This window comes from Mesocricetus auratus, unplaced genomic scaffold (assembly GCF_017639785.1).
Source record: "Mesocricetus auratus isolate SY011 unplaced genomic scaffold, BCM_Maur_2.0 Super-Scaffold_100021, whole genome shotgun sequence".
NCBI classification, from domain to species: Eukaryota; Metazoa; Chordata; class Mammalia; order Rodentia; family Cricetidae; genus Mesocricetus; species Mesocricetus auratus.
In genome coordinates, this window is record NW_024429202.1 from 32,856,836 (window position 1) to 32,877,954 (window position 21,119).

The 21,119-nt window shown below is 41.9% G+C and overlaps 1 protein-coding gene across 2 annotated transcripts in view; it reads left to right on the plus strand.

The window, feature by feature from the left end:
* Slc9a2 (solute carrier family 9 member A2) overlaps positions 1-21,119 on the plus strand; it is a 78,088-nt gene that overhangs the window by 13,481 nt on the left and 43,488 nt on the right. For both annotated transcript variants that reach the window (XM_005075363.4, XM_040729238.1), the window contains exon 2: positions 18,719-19,182. In XM_005075363.4, coding sequence (XP_005075420.1) covers positions 18,719-19,182 — 464 coding nt within the window. The remainder of the gene's footprint in view (positions 1-18,718; positions 19,183-21,119) is intronic.

The following is a 21,119-nucleotide window of genomic DNA, read 5'->3' on the forward strand; positions in this document are numbered from 1 at the left end:
ACTGTTGAACATACTTGAGCGGTCACCTAAACTCTAGTTCCCAGAATCCCAGCGCAGTCACTTAACTAGTTGGGAGTCTAAGGTCACGGTTGCCCTCACTCACCCCTATTATTTCACCTGCAAAGAGAGGTACTGATAATGACAGCTTGTTCATTCAGCTGTCCTGAGGACAGAGTTATCATGCTTCAAACTGGCTGGCTTCAAGACCTCAGGAATGTGGCTAGCCCCAATGAGAGCAGATACCTTCCTCCCTTCCCAAAGCATAATAGCATACTGCAAAAGTCTGCTTTGTTCCTTTGCTCCACAGCAAGTTCTTCGGTTATTTAGATGTTCTGGCCTCCTGCTGTTGGTGTTATAAATAGGCTTCTATCCAAGTCACACATATTTCAGTTGCCAATGTTGCATAAGTGAAAATAAAGAAAATCATCTTTCTGCTTTTGCTTAGTTTGCCATGGAAAAGAAAGGCAATGCACACCCATTGTTGTCACCAGTTCCTCCTCGGAAACTGAAGGCTGGGCAGCCAGGCATAACAGGCGGAGGCCAAACCAGGCCCTGAACATGGGACCTCTCACAGGCAAGGTGTGCCTTCCCTGTAGGAGCAAGCTGTCTCTGTGATACTGCTCTGACACTTCCCTGGCAACCCAGAGCTGTCATGAGTATCCATGGATAAGCCAATTATGCACAGGCAGTGGAAGTGCACCATATAACATATATTACACATAAAATATAATATGTTAATGTATAAGGCATGAATATCTACTATATATTAACATATTACCTATTATGTAAATATAAAATTTATAGTATAATATATGCAATATATTATATATATATTTATAATATATAAATATATTATTAGTGTATATGTATGTATATATATATATATATGTATCTCCCATTGTTTTCCCTTATCCTCTCCATACTCCTGATAAACTCTTGCTTCCCAGAGTATGTGCCCCAATGCATACAGTTGTGGCAGCTCAGGCACAGATGAGCATCAGTGGAGGGTTATCCCTTAGAAAGGAACATTTACCAGTGGCTACACCACAAGTAATATGACTTTCCCTTTGCAACAACCATTAGTGCCTATAGGGCTTCAGGGAGGTGTGGGACCTCATTACTCACCCCCCACCACACACACACACACACACACACACACACACACACACACACACACACAGAGGATAGACTGTTGATGGTCCCATAGAGAGAGAGAGAATACTGGGGGTGGAAAGGTTTCGTTTTTAAAGATTTTCTTGAAGCAGGGTCTTGTATCCTAGGATGGCTTAGAACTCCTGATCTTTCTGCCTTGACTTCCAGTAGATGAGATAGCCCAGGTGCAACAGTGAATTGAGCTTTCGTCTTTTCCAGCTGATTTTCCCTCCTGGTATTTATACTTGGCCAGAATGCATTGATAGTATCAATTCTGGGCTACTTCCATAGCGGAACAGCACCTATCTTTCCTAACTCTGTTTCAAACAGTCTGGAAGATGATGCTCATGGCTGCTCAGGGATTCATGGTTTCAAAGAAGTTGGAACACATCCTGTCTGTGTGAAACAGCCCTGTCCCCAGGTATCTGTGTTCTGCTGTCCAGGCCAATCTTCTTCTCAGCTTTGGATACCCTCTAACTAGCCATTTACATACGACTGAGCTACTGGCCACACACACGCTCTACAGAGGCTCAGCACATAGGCCCTAGGACAGAGACCTCTTGTTTTTGACTTGTTACAATGTGTACAGTTAAAAGCAGAACTTCCTTTATTTTTTCACTTAGTTCACAACTGCAATCTATTTTGTTTCTCAGGAGAGTGTTTCTTTTATCTTGTGTTGTGTTCCTGCTGATATGCTTTCCTGTACAAACAAACACTCCAAGGTAGCGGTTCTCAACCTTCCTAGTGTTGCAACATTTTAATACAGTTCCCTCATGTTGTGATGACCCCGCATCACAAAATTATTTTTGTTGCCACTTCATAACTATAATGTTGCTGCTGTGAATCATAATATAATGTAAAATGTTGGGGGTGTCACAACCCACAGGTTGAGAACCACTGCTCTAAGGTCATCCATGAGTATTGATCGCTTTGCTGGAGAGTTGGCTGATAAGATACGGCAATCTTTGTACCTCAGGACTACATTTCCTCTGCAGTAATGACGTATTATGTTTCAAGCTTTCGTTTTGAGGCCCATCATGGCAGCAGACCATGATAGTTCCTAGACCGCAGGATAAACACAATTGGCAAAACTCCAGTTTTGTGTTTGTCCATCAAGTGAGTCAACAGGTTTGACTATTAATTTAATGAAGAATAGTAACTATGATGACAGTGGAGCCTTGAGACCCTCCAATGGGCCTGAAAACACCTATGTTCAGCCAGGCACTCATGGGAGCCCTCGTAGTCTGCAGCTGCAGGCCAATGGGAAGACACTGGGACGTGCAGATTGCCACCCAGGTGATCAGAAACAGGGAGGAGGCAAAACTAATGAAAAGGTGAGATTGTAAGCAGTTTTAAAAAAAACAGAGGACTTTCCCAAATGGTGCAGCTTCTTAGTTTAGCCTGTGTATTAGTCCCTTTTCCATTACTGTGAAGAAACACCATGGCCAAGGCAACTTAAAAAAGGAAACGTTCAATGGGAGACTGACTTAGAGTTTCAGAGGGTGAGTTTGTCACCATCGTGCTGGGCATGAGGGTGGCATGGCTGCAGGTCGGGACACATGGCAAGTGTGGAGCAGTATTGAGAGCTTACAAGTTGCAATAACAACCACTGGGCAAAGAGAGACAGACAGACAGAGACAGAAATGAGGCAGCTAACTGGAATGATGAAGAACATAGCTTCTCCAATAAGACTACCACACCTCCTAATCATTCCCAAACAGTTCCTCCAACTGAGGACCAAGAACTCACACATATGTGTCTTTGAGGGCCAGCCATGCTCATTCAAACCACCACATTCCACTCCCTGGGCTCCACAGGAGCCACTGGAGTACAATTATTTCCCCTGCCCTGTGAATAGGTGGTGACTGCTGTAGAGTATTAGCAACCACTTAATTGAAAAGTGAAATTAGATGGCAATAACTGGCAATTGTGGATTCCTTTTCTATACTTCCATCTATTTATTTTAAGTAACTTGTCACTTTGTTTAGCAACCAGCCTCCTAAAGGAATAAAATCCAACCATAAAATAAAGTTCCCACCCAAGGTGGTTGCAAGGGTGGGGTAACCTCCTTGGAAAAACTCGTATAACGTTTAAGGACAGCAGGACACAAACAACGAAACCCAAATCAGCATCAATCATTTACTAACACATGGGCTGAAAGAGAGACAAAGCCTAGGATTTAGCTTCTACTCCAGGGCAATAGAGTGAAAATCACTTTGCCCCGTTGGCCTTCATGGAAGGTTTTAAATTCAGGTTAAAGCACACCCAAGTCCTTGTCACTGCCTGTCCAGTGCCATGCTCCTTCTTTAGCTAAACTGTGCAAAGGGCTTTTTCAGAAAGAGTAGCTGGGACTTAAGGACATCTGAGCTCTATTTACACTTAATAACGCCTCCACACTGGAACCTGCCACCTAGGAAGAATCTCTTCAGATTGAACTGTCCCTTCTTAAGCGATTTTGTTAAGTGGTGTTTTTAAACTTTGTGGAGTGGAGGGGAGGCAAAACACATTGCAGGCTGCCTAGAACACTAGGAGAGACTCAGAGATTATAAAAATGTCTCAACAGCTTCCCCACAAGTTGAATGACCTCTACTCGGGCTTCTCCCATGAAACATGAGACCAGGACTTTTCTAAGTAAGAATACTTAGCATGTCCAAGAGCAGCACTCCGTGTTTAAACAGCAGGGATCTCATTTCCCACCTGGCTATATGAGAAATTCCCCTGGCATCTTCTCCTCTTGAAGAGGTGCACATTTCACGCCCAGATAGGATATGTACAGAAAACTTTGCAGCGTGTCCAGGGTCATTGCTGTTATTTCCTGGAACAGAATTACAGTGTGACACAACTCAGCCAGTTGTAATTACCAGGCTTTCTTAAAGGTGTCTTGGGTGTATTTTGTTTTCACTGCCCTGGGCTCCAAGAGAGCTGTGCATGGTTCCTGGATGCCAGCAGAAGCAATACTCTTCTGCTAAATGCTGAGCGTCTGAGTGTGCTAGTGCAACACTCTGCCCATCTTGCAAAGCAGAGGATGGCCCTTCCATTCATCCCCACCCCCGGCTCATGAGTGGATTGGACTAATTTGAGATGGTGAGATGATGTCTGTCAGCAGGAAGTGGCCACCCTGTTCAGGTACATGATTGGTTTGCATTTCACATGAAGTTCAGAACTATTAATCACCCTAAGTCAAAAGTGAGTCCCGTGATTGACAGAGAAGCCCTGTTCCTTTGTTTATGGGTTTCTGTGTGACACCTCCTCTTTCCTTCACACCTAAGCTCAGCTTGCTTTCTTAGGCTGAAAAGTAAGGAATTAGTTTACTTTGTACAAGGTCAAGATACGAAATTACGCAGTACCTGTACAAAGATATGTTTTTACCTGCTCTTTTAGTTACTTTCCTAAAGGCCATGACAGAATTCCTGACAAGAGTCAGTTAATGAGGGAAAGACTTCTTTGCACTCCTTGTTTGGGGGTGACATAGTCTATAATGGTAGGGGAGGCCAAACAGGGAGCAGGAAGTCTCTGGCCACACCCACTGTCAGAAAGCCTGGGATGTGAACACGGCTACTCAGCTGGCCTACTCCTTCCTACCTTCCCATTTTTACTCACTTCAGGTCTCCAGCCCATGAGACGGTGCCATTCACATTCAGGATGGGCTTTCGCTCGAGTGACACCTTTCTGGAAATGCCCTCCCAGACATGCCCAGCCATGTGTCTCCTCGTTGATTCTAAATCAAACCAACCTGGCAATGAAGATTAAAGAGCCAAAGTCAGCACTTCAAATCATAATATTCCCCAACCTGGTCCCTAAAGTCTCATGTTTATCTCATAACTGAAAATGTGTCCAGTCTACCTCTGAAAGTCTCCACGATCATGTAACAGTTACAGTCCTTTCCAAAACCCCAGTCTATATTGCAGTCTTGGCTGAAACTCAAGCAATCTCTTAACTATTAGCCTCCACCAAATAAAAACAAATTATACACTCCCATTATTCCATGGCACAAGGCTTATTTAGGGTCAGGGTTTGTGAGGTGTGGCAGGGATAGGGAATTCATGGTGGTGAGATGGCTAATCTTATAATCTCCACAAGAAGCAGAGAGCGATGAATGCTAGTACCGAACTTACTTCCTCCTTTCTCCCCCATTTTAATCATTCTAGGACCCTAGCCCATTGGCTAGTGTCATCCACATTCAGGATGGGCTTTTGCCTCCTGAGTGAGATTAACGCAGCACTGTTCAAACACTCACAGATATGCCCAGAGTATCCAGAGTGTGTCTTCTAGGTGATTTTAGATCCAGTCAAATAATATAATCCAGTCAAATATCTAGTCATGATAAAGATTAGCAATCATTCCTGCTCTTGTGTATGCCTGTACGTTAAAATTTCTGGAAAAATTGTGAGGATTTTGAACCACCAACAGAGTCAGCACTGACAGTACCTGGGGATGTCTGTGGCTGTCACTTCATTGAAATATATTTAGGAATGTATTAGAGGGCTATACCATGCCATTATGTCATAAGAGAGGACAACAGCAACAAAACTGTGCCTTTTAAAATGTCTGTTGTGTAGGCTCAGCAAACGTTAGCACCCAAGAGAGCTTCGCCTTGAGTCTCCTACCCAGAACCGACTTGAGCAGTAAGATCCTAGAGATCCTAGCCTGGAGGTGCCTGCTTAAGTTTCCTGTGAGCTGATGTATTCAATATTAGTTGTTCTCCTTCTCCCTTGTCATTTCTCAACACAATACTTCGAAAGCACCTCTGTGTGTGGAACAAAAGAGCTCCTTGTTATTAGAAGACAAATGCTTTCAATTTTTGTCTATACCAAATTGCTGAAAGCAACGTCTTAGGCACCTCTGTCTCTGACCCTAGGGCACATGTCCTTTTGCCAGAGAGGAAACCCTCTGTCAGTATTGAATGCAGGAGAGTCTATGAAGCATCTCTCTCTCTCTCTCTCTCTCTCTCTCTCTCTCTCTCTCTCTCTCTCTCTCTGCCAATTCTTCCCTCCCCTTGTGTATGTATTGTGTTAAGTACACATACTTAACTTCATATATTCCATAATTCAACAATTTTTGATTCTGTGAAGACAATTACCAAGTTCCTGATTAAAAGACTAGATATGAAATTTCTAGTTATGGATATTGAAAGAATCTACTGAAAAAAATTGACTCATTTCACAGATGCTTAATTCATTGGACCCAACTTCTTATAAACTAAAATATCCTGCGGAGAGTTGATCTAAGTTTTTACAATTTATTAGACTGTAAATCATAGTCTGAGATTGAAGAAAGGATTGGATGCAGCCAATAGTTACACAGGGGCATGAATCAAGCTCTCTTTCCAGCCCTGGCTCTGTGATCAGATTAGGATTCAGCTGCCTTGAATGCAGGAGGAGTTGGCAAACTGTCCGTTCGCCTCATAAGTCCCCTCCTCTCATGGAAGTGAGTTTCCGTAGCTCTCTGTTGTACCCTGAACCTGCAGTGACCTTATCCATTGATAGTCTGGACAAAGGTACCCCGAGGCTCTGAGCAGCCAAACCTTCACTTAAATGTTCAAGGAGTTAGACGTCTATCTGATGAATCATGGGATATCAGAGTCTAAGGTTCATTCCCATTGCTGTGGTTGAAATGTAAAGCTGGAACTCACCAAAGAGCAGAGAGAAACACGGAAAGGTTTGCCTGGCTCTAGTCTTCATCACAGCCATAGTAGCTTCTGATGCTAGACTTTCTCAAACTTTAGTTTAGATGAAATTCATCCCTGATGAGACTTTATGGTGTTTTTTTGTTCACTTCAGGATGGGAGGGGTGGGATATGGGGGCAAATGAGCTGTAGAACCTGCTGTACCCTAACTGGCTAACAAGTACCTCTGTTCTGTTGTCGGTGGTTGACATCTTGCAGAAATTAGCATGGGGTGTGTAACAGAGCAAGGGCCCAATACTGCTGAATTTTTTTGAGACAGACACGTAGGAAATTTCAGCAAGAAATCTCTCTGTTTCCAAAGATGAGCTCAATTTTGGAACTACTCCATTGACTAAGTAACATGGGCTCGCAGGCCACCGTGACATGCCAGTTTATAGCCTAGTCTGAGATTTGTCATGTAATATGATATCTTGTTTCTGTGGCAGATGCTCAATTTATAATGAACTAGGTCCCAATCAGCTAATGTTAAACTGAAAATAACATAAATTGAAAACCCAGTTAATAAACCTAATCTATGGAACAACGGAGCTTAAAAACATAGCAACTGTCTTGGGTCTTTCTCCTGCATGGGAGCTGAGTGTCAGTAGATTCCCGAGAGAAAATTGTGCCATGCGGCTCAGAAAAGATCACTATTCTAAGTATGGTTTCCATTGAGTGTGCATGTGGACTTTCACAGCCCCAGGAAGTGCAAAACAAACAAACAAAAGTCCAAAACAAAGGGACTTCATCCGTTCTGCAACATTGTACCTGGTTTATACTTAAGGGTGTGTGGGATGTTCGTGCACTCAAGGTGAGTAGGAATTTATTTGACAGCCAAATTAACACTGATGAAAATTAGTGCTTTTTCCAGCCTGCAATTAAAAAGATAAATACATACAAAGGCTCTGGGTGCATGCTAAGCAAGAGCTCTAACATTGCGCTACATCCCAGCCCTCTGGCAGTAATTAGTTGCCTAAATGAAGACGTTCCTTACTCTCACTAAAACCAGGCAGTTTCCTTTAGCTCAGGATAAAGATCAATGAATCTAACCGCTTTCATATTCTAATTATTCTTGTGTTCCCTCTCATTGAGCATTCTGGGTAAACTGAAAGAAGAGGGAGTAGAGTAAACACACGTGCTGTGGGAGATGGAGATAGCATGGCAGCATGTCGTCACGTACTCCAACATTTCCCTGTTATTTCTCATTTTGCTCTGAGCATATTTTATAAGTTAGGTTTTCCTTTGAATTGCTGACAAGTCTAGTGTTTTCTTCCCTTCTTTTAACAGCTTGTGCCTCACATGTTTCAAAATGGACTCTAAACTGCTTTAAAGAGACCCAGTTCACACTCTGTGTCAACAGATCAGTCAGTATTATAGTTGGGGTTTTAGCACATAGCGCCTAGGCCTACCAGCAAATTTCTGTCTGAGCGGATCATCCCATTTTCTTTCTGTATTTTAGCAGTGTTTATGCAGCGCAGTTAATATTTCACTTTGCTTTTACAATATTACTTTATAGCATTGGGGAGTAAGGATTAAAAAATAAAAGCAAATTATTTTCTTTGTGAAGAATGTACCATATAAAATTTTCCACCTTGATTTTAGTGAAATATTTTGATGACAGGCTCTCTGTGGTGATAGTTCTTGTCTTGCACGGTGGATTTGTACCTTCCTTCCTTTTCTTGGTCAAGGACTGGGAGAGGAATGTAACAGTGTAATCCACGTTCTCACATGGGCTTCACTGACTGGGGAGGACTCATTGCCCTGCAGGAGGAAGGAGAATCCCACATTCCTCCTTTCCCATGGTCCATCAACCAGGTGCTTGCAGCACTATTGTGAGGGTGGACTCTAAAAGACCTGCTCAGACCTCCTGGAGTAAGACCACAGTTTCTTCTGTGCTGTTTGGCTGGAGTTGAGTAGTTATTATTTGAAACTTCTCTCCCTTGCTAGGTGGATTCTTTCTGTTGTCCAGGTAAAGCAGACAGTTATTAGGTCTTTTCTCTATCCAGGAGAATCTCCTGATTCTGGCTTCTTTAGTTCAAGCATGAAGATATTAGAAGGAAAAACAATACTCTACCCCTCCACCAAAAAACCCACAAACAAGAGACTGGAGAGATGGCTCAGTGGTTAAGAGTGTTGGGTGCTCTACATAGAACCCACTTTGGTTCACAGCACACATGTGATGGCTTGCAGTTCTGCAACTCTGCAACTCCGAATCCTGGACATCCAAAGCCTGCTTCTGGCCTCTGTGGGCACTACACACACTTGGTACAAAACGCCCATACAAACAGAGTAATTTTAAAAACTGCTCTCTTATTCTTCAGACCTGGGAATTGGTGCCACTATACTTCTTGTCCTCGTCATCTGAGCCTCTTTGCTTCATGCTTAATGTCTGAACTTTTTGGTCACGACAAACGAGAACAGAGAAATGTACTCCATCTTATCACGGATAGAAATTAATTTTCTTGTCTTCTGTTTTCTTCAGACTCTCACTAAGGTGAATTTAAGCTTGAGCTGAAGTAGCGAGCAGCCAGGAAACGCTGCTGGGTGCAAACAGTCAAAGACCTAACCATGGTCTGCTTTATCTAGGAACAGACTGGTAAAGGGCCCACCTTGCACATGTCTCATCAGTTAGTGTGAATCCTGTTCCATTAAACAGTTACGGGCAAATACTTCTGGGATGTGCAGACTCGGGGTCCTTCAGGGAATTCGCAGGAGTGATTTAGCTGGATTACATGGTGGGTTGGTTAAGAGTTTTGAGGAAACCCCATTGCTGATTTTCATAGGGACTGGGCAGTTTACATTTCCCCAGAAGTTTATAAGGGTTCCCCTCAGATCTCATCCTCAAGGAGCCAACATTTGTGTCTTGTTTCCATGATGTGTGCCATTCTAACTGGGGCAATATAGAATCCCAATGCAGTTTCCACTGGAATTGCTTTGATCATTTGAGAACAGTCTATTCCTTTCACTAGCTTTTTTATCGATTGTGGTTCTGTTTGTTTTCTAGTTAGTGTTTTGAGTTCTTTGTATACTGTAACTCTGCATCCTCTGCTAGAGGCTGTCTCTTCACTGGATAGTTTGCTTGTGTGAAATTCTGTCTAGTGTTGGCTATCTCTTAAGCAACTGAAGTCCCATTCGGAAAACACTTGCCCATACACATGTGTTGAAGAGTTCTCCCCCCCCCCTCTTTAGCAGATGCAGAGTCTCAGGTTTTACCTTAAGGTCTTTGATCCATTTTATGGTCATCTGCATAAAGGGTAAAAGATCAGGATCTACATTCACTATTCAGTAATGCACAAATGTTCAGTTTTGCCAGCACCATTGTTCATGATGCTCTTTTTTTTCATCTTTGTCAAAAATGAGGTAGCTGTAGCTGTGTGTGTGTGTGTGTGTGTGTGTGTGTGTATTGACATCTGGGTCTTCTGTTTTATTTTACTGATCTACATGTGTCTTTTTATGCTACTAAGAAGGCATTAACATCCCCTACCTTAATATTGTCTACCTCCTTCACTGGAGACAATCTTCCACCTCTAAAGTGATGATAAGCTGAGGGTTTCATTGTTTGCTATTCTGAGATCAATCTCATGTAGCCTAGGTTTGCCTTGAACTTTCTATGTGACTGAGGTTGATATGGAAATCCTGATACTCCTGCCTCCTCCTCCCAAGTGCTGTGATTACAGGTGTGCACCACTCCACTCCATCTAGAGTCTTTTCTTTTACAATTGAACTATACAAGGAACTTCTGTTTGTAGTTTAGTTATGCCTCATTATCTGCCCGATTCTGTAACAACAGTCTAATTATGCTCTCTGTCCTTATTGGTATCAGGCCTTTTACTTTACGAGACATTATTATGCCTTTACGTACCATTATCTGGATTTATAGTTTCATTCTTAAGATTCACTCAAGGTGCAATAAAATCAGATGACAGTATATACTGAAGTAACTCAGAACTAGTCTGACATCACAACTCTAGGAAGTCATGGCTCTCCATAGTAGTCTATAGATATTACCTGCCATTTCTTTTGGTAAACACGTTATTGATATGTTAAAGCAGAGTGATATTGTTCAAGAACCTTCTGATTGGTATTTGCTGCCTCTCTTCCTGTTGCTCTCCATTTTAACAATAACCCACTCAATATCCAGTTGGTTGAACTAAAACTGTGAATTCGCCTTTGACCAACACCTACCTCAGGACTCCAGGCCAGCATTATACTATGTTGGAGCAATAGTATCCAAACTCACTCATTTCACCCCCTCTCATACTCATATTCCTCTTAATGACGATCACTTCCCAGTTGCTCCAATACTGATAGCAGCCAAAATTACCCTTTTCACTCATGAATCCAGCCCTGTGTGCCTCTGCTCATGGGCCTTCTGGGACTCCTCATTACTCTCAGAACACAGTCAAAATCTTCTTCTGGCCCCAGACTTGGCATGCCCTAGAGTTTTCCTGTCTTCCTACTGTGTTCTCCTTTGATCTCTGAGCTCCTGCCAGACTGGCCTGGTTGCCCAGAAGGCTCCCAGCTCAAGCACTCTGTGTTTGTGCTTTTCATTCATGTTTAGGAAAATACTTGTACCGTGGTTTGGCACCTCCACTTCATTGAGAATTTTGTCTTGCCCTGACCACACAGATATGAAATATTCATCAGAAGAACTCCCCTATCCTTCTCGGTCTTCCCCAGTGTGCTCATAATTACCTCTTCTGTGTGACCATTTAACTTCTGTTTCAAACCATTGGATGACCACTATTCCCTAGCGTCAGCTACAATAACTAGTGTGCGAAAGGGTCTCAAGAACTGTAGATTAGATTGAAACAAAATAATTTAATGGGGTACTGATTTCTCCTTCCTCCAGTTTTCTTCCATCACACACAATGTCATAATAAATGTCCCCAGTGCAAAATTCCTTGACTTTTCAATCATAGGAGTATAGTATCTAAAGAGATACAGACCTTTATTTTCAGAGAGTGCTCTTCTCATTGCTAAGTGACCATTTTGTCATTAAGATGGGAAGGCCATCTTCCGTGGGATCATGCACAGGTCTGCATGGAGTCTCGGTTATGCTAATATATTTTAGCCTTGTATTTATAGGCAACTCCTTTTTTTCTTTAATGGAAGGTTAATCACACCTGTTTGTTTTACCACTTGGAAAGTCTTGATTTTCTTACTTCTAACTTGTAACCTCTGGTTTCTTCGAAGGGGCCTTCTCTTTGTTTCTGCATGTATGAATGCAAGCTGATGTCAAGATTTCTTCACTAGCTTCGGCTTGTCATGGAACAGAGTTGGCTCAACAGTTGTTTCTCATGTTCTGTGCAGCATGGATCCTTGCTGTTTGGTTGCAGCCCCACTCTCCTCCAATCCAGTCACAATACAGATTCTTCTGGACCTAGTCTTTCCTTGAGCCTTTCTTTTTGCTTCATTATTATAGGAATGGAAAAATCCTCATTGGTCAATTTTAAGACTATCTCCGCTCATGAAGCTTTCTTGAGAGTCCTCATCTGAGCTTATCTCTCCTCCTGCTTCTCTAGTACTTGCTATATCTCCTTTATGGTGGTATTTATCATGCTCTCTCTTCTATCTTCCGTGATTAAAGCCACATCTTATCTGTTGGACTAGAGATGCATTCCCTGAATGCATGGTACATTTGTCATCAAACTCGTGTAATCCTTGTCTATAGAAGGTGCTCAATATATCTGTGATTAAGGTTCAACTCTTGTCTTTGTCCCTTTCTAAAGTCCATCCTGGAAGGAGAATTAATTAACTTTCACTTTCCTCTACCTATGGTCCAGTCGTCCGGAAAAATTAAATAGCATCTAAGTTCTACTCTAGAACACTTTCAACAATGTTTGATGTTTCATTTATATTTTCAAATTTTGCAATCATTTTATTATGATGAGTCTTTTGTAAACCCACAGGTAGAGCACTCAATCAGAAGAAAGCCTTTGTACATAGAGCTATATTATATTTGATGGGGTGATTGTTAAATTCATTTTTCAGCCTTACCTTATGACTAAGTGTTATAACAAGTCTATGCTCCTGGTGGTAAAAATTTTAACATATTCAGTTGATTCTGCTTTATCCGTTGAATTCTATGTATATTATTATTTATTTGTCTAATGTCTTAATTATTTGTGTTAGTAGTTTACTTAATATAATTTACTTTCAGAAATACATTTTACTCAGTCTTTACTTGAATTATATTATGATAAGAATTAGTTGGAATATCTGAATAAAGAAGTCAAACTACTATTTTGTTTATTCTGTCTAGCTAATTTCTTGCTACAGTTGTGTTTTTGGAGATGTGAATTTAGTTGATATGTAAATAGAGATACATTAAAAATAAATATATGTTAGATTTAGATGTCCTTGTTTATTCCTCTCAATACCTAGAAAACAAACTCCTATAGTATTTATTACATGTTCTTCTCTTTTTTCCCTGGTCAGGAAGGCATGGCTTACTTAGAAATCACTTACGTTAAGGCTAGTCATAGTGCTGGTCCAGGAAACCATGACCATTACACAAAGCCTCCTTAGTGCCCACATGCAATTGTCCTGTGCTTAACCAGAGCTTGGCAAATATTTGTTCATCCAATAGATGCTACTATATATTTTTTCAATCCCCATTTAAAATGTAGAACAAAAATAAAACGAAATTAGAACATTTGCTTCCATCATTAGTCCTTAGCTTATGTGTCTCCCCTGAGGACTTGACTTTTCTCTTCTGCTAATCACCTACCTACTTTGAGCTGCCCTCAAATCGTGTGTGTGTGTGTGTGTGTGTGTGTGTGTGTGTATCCACCTGCCTTGAACTGGTTGCCTGGTTGGTTTTTATTTTCTTGTTTTTAGGTTATTTTTTATGTTTTTCCCTGATTCTGACTTTTACATTGTTGCTATTTGGTGGTGGATCCTGCTATCTGGAAACTTCCTGACTTTTTTATTTAATTTTTTTTCTGTCCTTACTCTCTTCCCAGAATTTGATAAACAAGCTATTGTTGCTACAGTGAGAAAATATAGCACATTAATCTCAGTGATTTTGCTTTTATGAAGATGTTAAGTTTTTAAACTCAGCTTATTTCCACACTTGTATGTAGAGAGAAATGAAATTCATGTCACTCCTGGGGAGGAGTATCTTACATTGTATTTTTATGTGAGTCTTCTGCTCGCACACTGAGATTTGTTACAATAAAAATAAAACAATAAAATTTAAGACACTATCATTGCAGAGTTTTATATGCTGGTAATAAAAATTGAATGAAAAGAAGTACAATGCCCCTAAAACAATAAACAGAAGTTACCAGGAAATACAAATAGGCTGCACCTGGGTAGGTGAGTCCATAGTAGCCTGGAGTCCAAATATGGCCCGTGGTTTGGCTTGGCTCTGTAGTGCCTGTGGGCTGAGAATGCTTTTCACATTTTCAAAAAATCAAAAGCAAATCTAAATAAGGACATGGCAGCATGTGGAGATGTATGGAATTCTAGTTTCAATGTGTGTGAGTAAAGTTTCATTGAACAGGGCCATGGGCTATTACCAACAATTTGTCGCTTTATTTGCACTGTAAAGACAAACTAAAACATGGTCTGCAAGCCAAAAATATTTACTCTCTGGCACTGTGCTGAAAAGCTCGGCCACTCTTGGAACCGCACAGCATCGAATCTGTAGTAGCTCCTATCTGCCTCACAAAAATCCTCAACAGTTTCATTTGGTGTTTCTCTACAATGACTGATACATTTCTTGATAATATTAGGTGGACTGACCCTTCAGGCCTAGACTCTCCTGTCTATTAAAGTTAATCTCACCTTCACAAAACACTCGTGGAGAGAAACAAATGCACATATATTTGCCAATGGTGATTTTCTTTTTATGTGAACAACGATGTTTAAGAAGCTGGTTAACAAGAAACTATCTATTTTGCTGATTAGCTGACTCCAGGTGCTCACAAAAGCAAAGGCATGGGAACACAAAGTCTTATCTATCAGCTGAGTGTCACACTGTACTCTCCATGCCTCTGCTTGTGTTCCCCGAAGGGCACTATGCTGAGGACTCCTGTGACAGCCCTTCTCTTAAACCCTTCTTTATCATGGAACAACTGGGCAGAATTAATAGCTATTGTCTTACTTCAGGAGAGGGTCACTCAGGTCCATTTTGATAGACATAAGCATTTAGAAACACAGGAGGAAAGACTTTTAAAATATAAATTCTCTATTGACTCACGAGTATTCCTGTTTGGTGCTCTCCATTCCTGAATTTATCCTTTGATTGATTTTCCTCCAGTATTTTCTCCCTCCTCTTTGGTCCTTTGTCCTCTTGCTGGCTCTGTTGCTCCCTTTCTTCACATTTATTTTTGCTACGTTCTATTTGCTTCTCCATCACTGCTTCCTATAGGCTATTGGTCAGAACCGGAGGCATTGCATGGACTTGGCAGGCTTTGTCATCTGGTTTACATGGATACCATCTCTGTCTCTTGTCCCTTGCTTCAGCCCATATGTCTAGTTTCCCACTCTCCACTCATGGGCCTCAGAAGGTGCTTTCCATAATGAGAGAACTGCACTCCTGCATATGCGAGAGAGCCCCAGGACCCCCAGGGGGAATCAGTGAAGGAAAATGAAACACCAAGAGCGGGAGTGGGTGTCTCTGAAAACAGGCCTCCTCCATTTCTACTTCGCCTCTAGGGATCATTGTGTTTGTCTGCTTTTCCCTATGAACCAGAGAGGGCAGCTAAAATATGGGGCACTGGCGATGTTGCACGAACAGTGCCTTGTTGTGCACTCAACAATCCAGTTATCATTGAAGATGTTTACCTGGGAGGTATATATTTCACTGTCTCAGATGAGTAAGAGGAGTCTGGCTAGCCATCCAGCCGTCATTGCAGGCCGAGACTGGGAGAGCTACATTCCAGGCTGGGACAGTAGTCCAGTGTGGCAACTTTGGAAGCCCGTGGCAAGGAACCTTCAGTTTAGGGCTGAGTTCCAGAAGGGAATGGATTGGCCTTGGATCCTGAGTGCCCGAGGAAGCTATCATTGGCATGTTCTTATCATACAGGAAATGCTGGCTGTGAAAGGAGGCAGCAGGCAGGGAGATACAAAGAATGGGTTTTTGGAGAACTTTTTATTCTATTTGACACAGAGGTCAGTGGGCCAGCCAGAGGTCATGGGCAGAGGACAGCTGTACCCACTGGCTACATTAATTCCACTTATTACTGCAGCACTGATGAGTCGTCATAATAAAACAACCAACAATAGACGACTTGAATACCCCACATACAGATGTTTGCCTTATTGTGTAGCAATTAGTATTTTATATTCCTCAGAACACTATTGCTTCAGCTCATGGAGTATTTCAAGCTGTGGTTTTAGCCCTGTTTGTAATAGAGTTTCACTTATTAAAACAACTGTGACTATGAGTCTCTGGGAATGTGTTCTGTCACTTCCATACTCTCCCTTGTCCTATCGTTTGGACTCTTTTCTGTCTTAGACCACTCCTGCAGTTTCGATGGAGTGGGCAATTTGAAACAGAAGACATTTATTTTCTCATTCTTTTTGAATGCTGGGAGTCTAGGAGCAAGGTGCCAACCCTTGGTCTCTACGGACAGTCTCTCTGCTGCTCTCTTACATGGCAGAAGGCAGAAGGGCAAGGGGAGGAACAATGGAATCTCCCGGACACTGTGGGAGACCTCTTCCTAGAACAAGTTCATTCACAGAGAGAGTAGATCTCAGAACCGGTGAGTCTCACAGGGCACGAAAGAGGACCAAATGCCTGTCTGGAACACTGAGGGAGGAGGAGCCTGATATCCTTAGGTTACAGGTTGAGTTTTGAGGGTCTCAAAGACCGAGCAGTCTTCCTGTTTGACAAGTCTCACTGTCAAGGGCACCGTGTATAGATGCACGTAGGCTCTGATTGACTGTGAAGAGAAATGAGGTTGAGAAGAAGAATAGTGAGAGGTATTGAGCCCAGGGAAGGGGTGCCAAAGGTCAGTGTCTCCGTCCTGCTTGCCAGTGCATTGACAGAGCAGCACACATTTGGTCATCAGAAGGGTGCCACAGAACACCTTGCACCCGGGAATCTGAACTTGTTTTCTATTACTATGGTGACTTTCTGGTCATCTTTGCACCAGTATTGCCATCGACATAATAAGTTTCCTGTTGCTGCAGGGCTGGCTTCAATAGACCATCATTGCTGAGGCTGTCCAATGTATCCTGTTCCTGGTTTAAATTTCACTGCCATAATTGCCTCTCTCTGTCCCCGCCTCTGCACTCTGTTACACTGCAATTGGGAGGAGATTCAAGTCACAGTCTTTTCACATTCTGCTTCGATTCAAAAGTATTATGGGGGGGGGGTCTCAGGATAATGTACTGTTATCCTGCCATTATAGGCTCTCCTGTTTTGTTTTTCACTACCACAGTCTCTGCTTAGGTACTCTCTATGTTAAAAGCATACTGGGCTCCTGCACAGCATAGGGGATCGCTATTCCCGTTGCATCCTTCCTTTCTTGGGAGGCTTCTATGCCTGTCTAGTTTAGTCTTTGATATTTATACAGTACTGGCTCCTTCTGGGTGTTTTTCTTAGCAGAACCTCCTGCTCTGTAGTTACCTGGCTCTTGGTTGGGAGGTTAGCCTACCTTGTATTGAACTGGAGTAATTTACACGTATACCTCTTTCTCTACTTGTTTGGGAACTCTTCAAGATGGGGGAATTCATGGTGTGATTTGATATACCCTTCATCAAACAGTCATTTAACACATCCCAATGAGTTTCATCAGTTGTCTCTTAAAGATTAAACATACATGGGATTAAAATGAAAGGATTAAAGATAATGAAATTTCTATTGTTTTAAAATCAACAGCAAAGAAAGAAGTAGTAATCTCAAAGAAAATTTGTGACCCAACCACTTTGGTGAGACCCTGGAGGGCTTTGAGCCTTGGTTGTAACTTCAACATTTAGAAGCATAAAAATAACTCCCTTGCCTTCCTACTAGAGTTTTGTTTGGATGAAATGAAGTGTTACAGCTGAAGATGTTCTGAACAGAATTAAATTGTCTTCAGTATAAAACTGGGTTGTTTGGGGCTGGAGGTAAGGCGTAGCTCCATTAAGAAAGTGCTTGCTGTAAAAACATAAGGACTGATAGTCAGAACCCAGGAAAAAAATCTGGTTGTGTTGGCATGTTCTTGGAATATCAGAGCTGGGGCAGTTTACAAATGTCTAGGATGCACTGGCCAGCTTAAGTCATTGCTAGCTAAAGACCCTGTCTCAAGCCAAAACTAAAATAACAACAACAGCAACAACAAAAACAAACAAAGCAAGTGTGAACAGCTCACTCCTGAGAACAACACTGGAGGTGGCCTCTGGCCTGCAGAGGAGCCTCCTAGGAAAGAAGGAAGGAAAACAAATAGCTACTTCCTTCTCCATGGAGGATCCTAGTGTGCTTCTTCTAACATATATGGTACCTGAGCAGAAGTCTGTACTATAGAAAAGGGAGAGGAATGCTGATTGCACAAGCCCAAGGAAAAGATGTGTCCCAGCATTCCCACTACTAGGTGTGCCAGCACACAGGACCATGTCTACCACATACATACAAATTGCATTGTTTTATTCCATTTCCACAGTTCCCAGTATTTAAGGAAAACATGATAAACGTATAGAATCCCCCACATTGTGCCATGTAAACAATATGTAACTTAGACTTTGATTTCTGGCTTAAAACTCAGTTTGTATCGAAGTAGTATTTCTTGCACATATGTAAATAAGTAAACATAACCTGTTTAAAGTGGGCCATTTTACAATCTAGAAGCCAATTCCAGTGATCTGGAAGATTTTGAAGTTAGGCCCACTGTTTCTTGGGGACCTGGAGACTAATATCCCTTCTCCCCAACTCCTGCATAACCCAGACCCTGCACTTCTCCTTCCCAGGGTTCCATCTTTATCACAAGCTGCCCACCATCGTGCCCGAGAGCTGCCTTCTCATAATGGTTGGACTTCTGCTAGGTGGGATTATCTTCGGTGTTGATGAAAAGTCTCCCCCCGCCATGAAGACAGATGTGTTTTTCCTGTATCTCCTGCCACCCATCGTTCTGGATGCTGGCTACTTCATGCCTACTCGCCCCTTCTTTGAGAACTTCGGCACCATTTTCTGGTATGCTGTGGTAGGCACACTGTGGAATTCCATTGGCATTGGGGTATCTTTGTATGGCATCTGCCAGATTGAGGCATTTGGCCTCAGTGACATCACGCTGCTCCAGAACCTGCTTTTTGGCAGCTTGATCTCAGCTGTGGACCCCGTGGCTGTGCTGGCTGTCTTTGAGAACATTCACGTCAATGAACAGCTCTATATCCTGGTCTTTGGCGAGTCTCTGCTCAACGATGCTGTCACTGTGGTGAGTAGTAAACAAGTGACTGAAATATCACTGAGTATGTGGGAGCCACATAACTTACATCTTAAAGGGTTTTGCAGGGTTGTAGAGTGAATAACCAATCAAGTATCTTGACAACATGGCAATGGAGCATTCTATAGTAGACATCAGCTCCCTTCCCTTAATGTCAAATCATTTCTGATACTGTCTATCTAGAGATAGTGTCAGGCATACAAGATGAGGCCTCTGTCCCCCAGACTGTCTCTTGCCCATCCTCAGAGGGTAACTGCAAACTTCAGTTGCCTTGACTTGTGATATTGACTAATGGGCTGTGCAACAAGAGTTTTCATACCACCTTCTTGCTGGAGTAGCTCACAAAGCTCAAGTACATTGCTTTAGTATATCGATACTGCAAAAGGTGCAGATGGGGGTGTATCAGGCAGAAAGGCATGAAGCTCTATATCAAACTCCCACATGCTTAGCTGTCCAGAAGCCCTCTGAATATGTCCCTTTGTGTTCTTTTAACACAGGCATGATTGATTACATCATTGGCCATAGGTTATTAATTTCCCCTTCCATCCTTATCATCATGTTCCAAACATGAAGTTGGAAGATGAGAAGGAAAGTTTCAAGTGTTGAACTTTGCCTTGGTGTTTCCAGTGATTAGACCTCATCTTGCTGAATCTACCAGCCACCAATTGGTCATTTACTTGCAAAGACACTTGTCACTGAAGACAAGTGTGTGTGTCTGGGGAGGGTTGGAAAATTGAGTACATATTTCATAATATCAGAGCCCTTCATTTGGATTAATGAGCATATGTTGTGACCTTGAAATTCTTAATACACATTTTAATTAATTACTTTTATTTATTATGGTATAATTAGCTTCTTCCTTTTGCACTGGGCCCCATAAGGAGTGTACTGCTGGCACCTTCATAAAATACAAAGGTCAAACACAAGGTTAAGGAGCATAAATATAATTGTGGCCTTTGTAACTCTGGTGGTTTACCTCTGTGATGTTTTTTAGACATAATGGTCTTTGATAATAAGTCAAGGGATCTCAGATCCCTGTGAGCAGTGACAACATTAGTATATATAATGCAGATTATATATACTTGTAAAGTGATGTTCATGAGGGAAAACTCTCTCTTGGAGAGGTGATGCCATTAGTATATATAATATATATAAGACATATATAATAGCTGCTCATATATAACACTTGTGAAGTGATGTCTACTAGGGAACATTCTCTCTGGGAATAGTGTGACTGCTATTGATGACTACAGAGAAATCTTTTCTCACATGCACACTTTCTGCTTCCACTAAACCAGCACACTCCTGGCCCCCCCATCATCATCCCATAGGCATTTTTAAAATTTTTTACAAAGCACTACTTATTTTAATTCTCTCTTAAATGCCACATATAGAGTCAAAAACAGATGTGATCTTAAATTCAGCAGAATTTACTTCCACCTTGCCTTCTGAACTCAGGCGAGGAGTGTGGAGTAGACACGGAAGAGCTTCCCTGATCCAGGGACATTTACAGAGCTCTCCTTTCAGTAGTTACAGTCAAATGATCCTCACATGGTAAACCAGTTGGCCCTAGTGAAGCTATAAGGTTGACAGGAATGGCAGCCATTAACTCTTACTGAATGCTTCTCTCACGATCAGCTCCTTAGCCAACCTATGAAAAAGGTATTACCCCTTTGTAGATGAAATCGATGTAGACAGATTAAAACATGCTCACCTAACTTTCACTATTCTTCCCATTAGCTCTTACCCTTCAAATGTTATTTACGACTCATTTGACAGTGTGCATGAAAACAAGCATGATTCTCTGTTAGTTATATTGTACTGCAAAAGCAGATCCCTGAACTAAATAAAATATTCTTCTGGCCTGGAAGGATGTTCATTAACTCCAACTGGATATTATTATGAAGAAAATAATTTGATAGCTTCTA